The sequence below is a fragment of the Cynoglossus semilaevis genome, chromosome 11 (genome assembly GCF_000523025.1).
Source record: "Cynoglossus semilaevis isolate Cse_v1.0 chromosome 11, Cse_v1.0, whole genome shotgun sequence".
Lineage (NCBI taxonomy): Eukaryota > Metazoa > Chordata > Actinopteri > Pleuronectiformes > Cynoglossidae > Cynoglossus > Cynoglossus semilaevis.
This window is the reverse complement of record NC_024317.1, coordinates 2,165,184-2,173,552: the sequence shown is the minus strand read 5'-3', so window position 1 is coordinate 2,173,552 and position 8,369 is coordinate 2,165,184. Positions and strand designations below refer to the sequence as shown.

Here is an 8,369-nt window from a genome sequence, read left to right as displayed (position 1 = left end):
GAGAGAGAGAGAGAGAGAGGGGCCTGTGTATTGTATGTGAGAGCAGCAGCAGCAGCTCAGACTCTGCAGCAGAATCTCTGTAGCTGCATCACAGCATCCTCACCGTCCGTGATGCCTTCACGGCCAAAGCCTCTCTGCGCCGCTGCGTCCACTTGACAACACCGCGCAGACATGAAGCTGATGAGCCCGGACACTGTTCTACACTAAAGCCCAGCCCGGAGTGCTCCAGCCCCGCACCGAGACGAAAGAAAGAAAGAAAAAAAAAGAAGAAGAAGAAGATAAAAAAAAAAGAGAGAGTGAAGAGAAGAGAGGGATTTTTTGATGGAAAATGGCGATAGGAAAACGTTCCTGCAGCGCCGTCTGCCTGCTGTCTCTCCAGATGATCATGATCTTGTTCAGCGCGTCGTCGTGGCCCGGAGCGGCGGCTCTCACCTTCCCTCAGCAGTACACGTAAGTCAAGAGTCGGTCTGACGGAGGGGACACGGGTGAGGGACTGGGGGACAACTTTGATCGTTGACAGCTGCTCACGTTTGACACACTTCTCTGTCACAGTCAGACAGAAATCACCGACCGTGTCTGTAAATACAGTCCTGGGTTTTTATTATTATGATCAAATATGAGCAGGAACATTCCAGAGACTGGGAAAAGGAATGATGAAAATGAGTAATAATTATTAGTGTGATATTCTGTGATATTTTTTCTTTCTCTCTCCTCATAACTCAGCTGCTGTTTTCAGGGTAAATCACGTGGTGTTTGATTAAAGGTGATGGATGATGTGATTGTTGAAGTCAGAGGTGGATCATTAGGTCTGTCTGCTCAATAGTTGTCAAACTAAAACTCCTCAGAGGAAACTTGTGCTCCAGAATCAGACTGGGTCCAAACAGACGACCACATCAAGAGTTGACATTAACATTTAAAAAAAAAAAAAAAAAATCATCTCCCCACCTTCTTGAAATCAGACAGAATGATCCAGGACGACCAAAGGTGTGGTTTCCATGGCGACTCCTCTCTCGTTAACGCCTCACCTTTAACGTGTCCCCGCGTTAAACAGGACCTGTGGTCTTCGTGGGGACAGGTGGTCTCACAGACCACCTCCAGGTTTGGCAACCGAGCCGCTCTGGAGGAAGGAAGCCATATGGTGCCTTCATCCTCCAGGCACGCAGTCAGACAGATCTGGCCAATCACAACAAGGGACCCCAGATGTATTTACCAATTAGCTTCAGCCTCTATAAACCTCAGAGTTTGGTGTGTGTGTGTGTGTGTGTGTGTCATCCTCCTCCTCCTCATCATCATCCTCATCCTGCCTGGCACTGATTTTTCCTTTTTTTTTCTGGAGTACCTCCAGCGCCCCCTGCCCTGCGTCTCTATCTCATGTAGGGGATAAATGAAGCAGAACGGCTGCGTTGAAGACGAGGCGTCTCGTTCCAATTAAGAATTAATACTGCAGCAGTGAGGATTTATCCCCTCTCCTCTCCTGCCTCTCCCTCTCACACTGCCCTCCTCGCTCCGCCCCGACTGTCTGTGTGTTCCCTCCCTCCATCTGCAGACAGACAGACAGATGGACGGACGGATGGATGGACGGATGGATGGACTGATGATGGAGAGACGACGTATAGATAGATTAAAAGAGATGGATGTTGTTTTTTGTTTTTTTTTCCTGACGTCTCCAGTAACAACAGTGCATTAAGTCCAACCTTGGTGGATGTTGCAGTAAAACTGGATCCATTAAACTTAAAATATCAAATTGCCCTGCGTCGCTGACCACTTTGTGCCCCTGGTGGACAAATGTAGAACTCAACGCAGGATTGGACAAATTCTAATGAAGTTCCTTAAATTATTTTTTTTCAAATAATGGTGAAAAAGGGGGGGGAGTCAGGGGAGAGAGTAGAGGAGGGTGAGGGTGAGGGTGAGGGTGAGGGTGAGGATACACATGATATTACGCCGTCGTCTCTGAGGGCTCAGAGCCCAGACACATCAAACAGCTGCTTTAGGTCTGATCTTTACGCACACCCTTCACCCCCGAGACCCCGAGAAGGAGTTAGCAGTGGATGATGGATGGATGGATGGATGGATGGATGAATGGATGGATGTTTGTCACTGAAAACAGTAGAAACAATGTTTTTATCCAGTGACTTGAAGTAGGGTTTTTGTTTGTGTATTTGTGGTGCGTTGCTAATAAAGGGTTAGCATTAGCATCAGAAGTAAAACTAAAGGAGCGTTAGATTTAGCGTGAGCAGCCAGTAGCAGTTGTTTTTTTAACCAACCCGGTTGATTTTTGTGGCGTGGCACTGTTTGTGTTTGAGAGCAGTGATCTCTCAGTCTGACCCTCACATTTATCCCTGTAACAGGAGACGGCCACGGTGAGAGCACACCTGGTTCTTACAGAACAGACACTGAGAGATGATACTGCTGCTTTGAACATTTTTTTAATTTATTTATTTTTTTTACAGATGCTAACGCACATTTTTCTAAGCATTTTTTTTTAGATGAAGTTAACTCGCCTTTTCAAAATCTGAAGAACTTTTTAAAGGACTTCAATTTCAGTCCTTGGACCAGGCAAAAATATAAACGTACCTTCACTTTTAGGAAGCAGTTAGTGGGACAACAGCGCCACATTATGGACTTATGAATATAAATCTGGATATTTGTTGGTTTGTTTTATTTCCCAGTCATGAGGTAGAAGAGTTCACTCTTAAACGAAGCCCAAAAAGTGACGGATCAAAACTTTCAAATTTCAACTTTCTTAATCAAACATCAACTCCACCTCTGTATCTGCTGGAGGAGAATATGGGTCACATCACGTGAAGCTCTTCTCACTGTCGTCCCAGGGGTGAGAGAGTACTGCAGATAATAGTGTGGAAGCTGCAGCATCAGTAACAGCAGTAACAGCAGTAACAGCATCAGTAACCTGCACAATCAGTAACAGCAGTAACAGCAGTAACAGCATCAGTAACAGCAGCAGCATCAGTAACAGCAGTAACAGCAGTAACAGCAGCAGTAACAGTCTGCTGGGATACAACATATGGAACAAGAAAGAATCTGTAAATGAGTCGAGTCAGTAGGTTTTTACTGTAGATGGATGGATGGATGATGGTACGATTGGATGGATGGATGGATGATGGTATGATTGGATGGATGGATGATTGGATAAATGGATGGATGGCGGGATGATAGGATTGATGAATATTTGATTTTATGGTTGGATGGATTTTCAGTTATGTCTCATTAACTGCCTTCGTTCTGATCCTGACGTGTAGATTCTTCTGTGTCTGTTGACGACATCATTAATCTCATTTTAATTTTCGGCTGACTGTATGGAGTTCCAGCTCAGCTCCTGGATTTGTAGACAGTTCCATGTTCTCTGCACTTTCTCCACAAACACAGGGGAAAAAAAGCATCAAAGCAGAAAGTTCTGTCTTTGTTCTTTGTTCTGAAGGAGGATGTGGACGGTCGTAGATTTGTGGCTAATCCAACGCTAGGAACAAGACTTGAATCTGTGCTGCTGTCTCGTAATTCTGCTGAGAGCTGTTTGACTGACGGCCGGTCGATGGAGCGGGCGCTTCGCCCGACCTCTCTCACAGAAAGATTTATTTCACTGCTGAACTTATTTGGGAAAAATCCCTGAATAAATGAACATTTTTTTAAAATTTATATCAGGATTTTTAGATCTCAGAAAACGAAATGTAAACCTAAAATTACAGAAGATTTGTGACGGATTTTGTTTGTTTGTTTTTCCAAAACTTAAAAAAGACAAAAGTGTTAAGCCTTAAAGACAGAGTTGGACAAACATGTCTAAAACGTACGTACGTTTTCTCAAACACGGTAAGAAACCAGTCGACCTTGGACTCGGTTCTCACCACTTTTCTCTCCCCCTTCCTGACGAAGGCTTATCTCTGCTGCTTCACGATCTAAAAATAATTTAATGGTTCATGAAGAAAACAGAGGGAGGATGTGTTTCCGAGTGAGATACTTGACCCGACTCCTGCGTCGTGTTTGGACGTGTTTCTTCCCACAACACTGCGGCGCTGACAAACCGCTCAAACTCCGTAAATGAAAATCACATTTTATTGATCCCCTCGTCCGTAGTTTTCTTGTTAAATAGCGTGAGTGTTTGTGTTGCCGGGTGGGAATTAGCTGCTGGAATCACATGTGCTGACACCGCACTCCGGCTTGTGATTTATGTGTTGGAGTGCAGCGCTAACACAGAGGTCGGCGGTTGGAGTCTCATTGGTGGAATAATCTGGAACCTACACATTTTATTGACTTGCTGGCGCTCCTCCGTGGTCGGCTGCTGGCTCGGGCCGTTGTTTGTATTTGATATCAGTGCTGTTTGTGCTGCTGACTTTGATTCAGACACGAGTTAAACACAATCAGCCTCCTCCATGTTCCCTCCACTTGGTCTGAGGATTTTCTCCATCTTTCATCACAGACGACGCACAGTTTGACCTGTGAGTTTAAAACTGTTTCCCAACCATCTCCAGTCTCAAGAAGAAATTACTGCCGTCCAGTTCCAGTTCCTCAGTTTTATTCCCACAGTCGTTTGTTTATTTGTGGTATTTACTGTCACCAGAATTTGGATCACAATAGAATTTATATCACTTTTCACCACAAATTGCAATTTGCATTTTCATGCGGTCACTTTGGCCTGTCACAGCTCATTTTTACCGCAACTGCTTTTCTTTGCTTTGTAAATATCCTGCTGTTCAATAACGATGACGATGAATCGACACAGCTGGTTTAAAAACCCTACTGTTCTGGATAAATGTGGCACTAGTTAGGAGTTAACTAGTACTACTGTGATTGAGGAGCACTTCACATACACATGATACATTCTCTCACCTCTGACTGTAACAACCCCAGACATATGACTGCCATTTTCTGGACCATTTTTTTTCTCCTTGTATCTGTGCGGGTTCTCAGTCACTCGGGTCGTTTTCTCCGAGGCAGTTCAGCAACTGGAATATCTTGGTTCTAGAAGAATGTTTTCGTCCCTTCCACCTCTCAAGAGGCCTAATTAGTTCCTCCCTCAGTCCTGAGTCTGATCCTCACCCAGAACTAAATCTTGATCTTCTAAATACCCTCTCTCTCAAAAACGTTCCCACAACGAAGGGCGTCCCCGAAAGAAGACTGTTTTTTCCAACACTGTCCCCACAAGTCTAGTTACACAGGTTCTCTCTCTCACACACACACACACACATACACAGTATTGTATCTCCTCTGCTGTGTGACGTTCAGTCTGTGATGATGTCTCCACAGGATAATGCACTGGGCCCGGAGGATCGAGCAGGAGATTGACAGAGTCTTTCAACAAATCACCGGCGCTCAGCAGCTGAAAGGGGTGAGTGTGTGTGTGTGTGTGTGTGTGTGTGTGTGTGTCTCCTCTCATTTGCTGGTATACATACATCCATACGCTGGTCTTATTCATCGTAGCGCTGCATTAGCTCGAGGAGAGAAGTGCTGAGCCAACAGGTCAATGTGCAAACCGTAAACAGTGACTCCATTAGCCTAGCATCTGTGGGAGACGGTGAAACCAGAGAACCATCGTTTGTTTGTTTGTTTGTTTGTTTGTTTAAAGGTAATTTGCAGGAAATGACTAATTATCAAACCATATGTGAAATTAATGTTTTTTTATATCATCATTAATTATGGCTGTGATCTCTGGAGAAAAGGATTCAGGAGTGTGTTGTTGTTGTTGTTGTTGTTGTTGTTGTTGTTGTTAAAATATTACTACATAATGAACCTATAAACCTGAGGCGGACATTTTTAATTATGACATATTTTATTTTTTTATTTTTATCAGATCTAAGTGACACAGTGATAATGACAATAATCAAAAACATTTTTTTGTCTAGATCAGGCATGGGCAAACTAAGGCCCGTGGCCCGGATGCGGCCCGTTCAGCTTATTAATCCGGCCCGCCAAACTTTTCCAAATCATATAATGTATTTATAATATCATTATCTTTCTGCCTTTTCCCTGCAATTCCCACATTTCCCCAATAGATGGCATAAAAATGATAAACGCAGTTTAGCATTTTAGCCTTTATGCATTTACCAGTCGTCATTTATCTTAGTTCACTCGAGTGCGCCCTCTATCTGCTCCTGACACAGTCTGTTGGTACTTGGACCCACAGATATTTTCGGAGCTGGTCTGTGGTTAAAAAAACAAACAAAAAAAGTTTCCAAATAACTGATTTACTCCTTCATGGTTTATTCCCACAAAAATGTTAAATCTGGGTTTCATTAGTGCAGTGGTTATCATGGTCGCCTCACACGTGAAAGGTCTCTGGTTCAAAACCGAGCGGAAACAATTTTTGAAGTCATGCGTAGCCACGGACCCTGAGGAAAAAAAACGTTGTTATGACTGTGAACACAGTGACGAATTACTTTAATTATAGTGTAGCGGTTAGCATGCCTGCCTTACAAGCACAGAGCAGAGAGTCCTGGGTTCAATTACCACATATCCCCAATGGCACCTCCTGTGGCAGCCTGTGTGGATTGCAATGACTCACACTGTAAATTTCGCCATTGTGGGATAAACAAGGTATTCAATTATTATTATTATTATTATTATTATTATTATTATTATTATTATTATTATTATTATTATTATCATTATTATTATTATTACCTCTCCGTCCGTATCGACAATCACTTATCATAACAACATTATGTCTTTTTTTTTTAAATTTCAACTGTAATCTCAGACCTGTGCTGTCAGTTGGCTGCGAAAAGAGGTTTCCTGTAAAAGGGCAAATGCCAAAAATCGGCACCAAGGATTATCTGCGGGCGTCCAGAGAGAGAGAGAGTGCCGTTCTGGGAGAGAGTTGTGTGTGGGGGCGTTCCCTCCGCTGTCAGCGGCGGCGGCACGTGTCCTCACTGTTTGTGTCGGAGCAGAGCAGATGGTCAGCCTACAGCCTGCAGTAATGCCATGATATGTTGTCCATCCAATCCTCAATAATCCACCCGTGCCTCAGAACCGCCGGGGTTTAGTGGTTCTGTGGTCGAGGAAATGAAATCTCACTTTCACTCCCTTTGACTGCTGTATGGTTAAATGTTTTTAATCTCCTCTTCCGTGTGAATGTTTGTCTTCTATAACGTCTGTTTCTATAATGGCTGCTGACCAGTCCAGAAACCACCGTAGGATTTGTTCTGTTACGATAGAAGCTTCTCTAGGATAAGGTTTTTTTTCCTGTGACAGTTGAGGCATCACTGGCTCTGTTATTTGCTTCTGTCTGTTCAGTTTAACCAGTCATTTTTTGGCTGTAGTTCGTCTGTTAATATTTTATTCTGATCCAGGGTTGAAGAAACAGAGTTTCATAACGTTGTTCGATTCCCTCCATTTCTTGGTCGTGGTCCATTTTGTTTCTGATTTTATCAACGACTGTAAACACTTTTTGTGTTTACACACGTTTTGACGTCATATTGATCCAAGTCCTAGATCTGGACTGTGAATATTTTTACCACAGGACATTTTTCAACCAAACAACAAACAAACAAACAAACAAACGCTCTTCTCATTACAACGTGTTCCCATCTGTGCAGTACAAGCTACGAGTACGACATCTGTTCACGTCTCACAACTCGAGGGATGTCTAGAAGTTTTATTCACTGAGTACATTAATTAGTCAAACTCTGTAAATAATGTAAATATACTGTTGAAAATTTTTTCTTGAAAAATTTTTTTTGAAATTTTTTTTCTGAAAAAAATTATTTGAAAAAATAATTTTTCCAAAAAAAATGTTTGAAAAATTTTTTTTCAAAAAAAAAACGTTTTTCTTGAAAAAATTTTCAAAAAAAATTTTTTCAAAAAAACATTTTTCAAGAAAAACTTTTTTTTCTTGAAAAATTTCAAGAAAAAAGATTTTTCAAGAAAAATTTTTCAAAAAAATGTTTTTCTTGAAAAAATTAAAAAAAAAAATTTTCAAACACAATTTTTTTTTTTTTTTTTTATTTTTTTTGGAAAAAAATTTTTTCAAAAAAATGTTTTTGAAATTTTTTTTTCAACTTTTTTCAGGAGTTGCTACAGCAAATCATTGATTTCCATCTCTCCATGTTCTCTGCATCTCCTACTCTGACTCCAACTATCTGCATGTCCTCCCTCACTGTATCCATATATCTCCTTTTTGGCCTTCCTCTCTTTCTCATACCTGGTAGCTCCATCTCTAACATTCTTCTACCAATGTATCCACTGTCCCTCCTCTGCACATGTTCAAAAAATAATTTTTCCAAAAAAAAAAAAAATTTTTTTTCAAAAAAAAAAAATTTTTTTTAAAAAAAAAAAAATTTTTTTTCAAAAAAAAAAAAAAGATTTTTTTCAAAAAAAACAAAAATTCTGAAAAAAAAAAATTTCTAAAAAAAAAAAAATTT

The 8,369-nt window shown here is 41.3% G+C and overlaps 1 protein-coding gene across 1 annotated transcript in view; it reads left to right on the top strand.

The window, feature by feature from the left end:
- Positions 1-6: 6 nt before the first annotated feature.
- Positions 7-8,369, top strand: part of LOC107989207 (voltage-dependent calcium channel subunit alpha-2/delta-2-like) — a 25,557-nt gene continuing 17,194 nt past the window's right edge. Inside the window, exons 1-2 of the mRNA XM_017036472.1 lie at positions 7-450; positions 5,257-5,338. Coding sequence (XP_016891961.1) covers positions 329-450; positions 5,257-5,338 — 204 coding nt within the window. The 5' untranslated portion in view covers positions 7-328. The remainder of the gene's footprint in view (positions 451-5,256; positions 5,339-8,369) is intronic.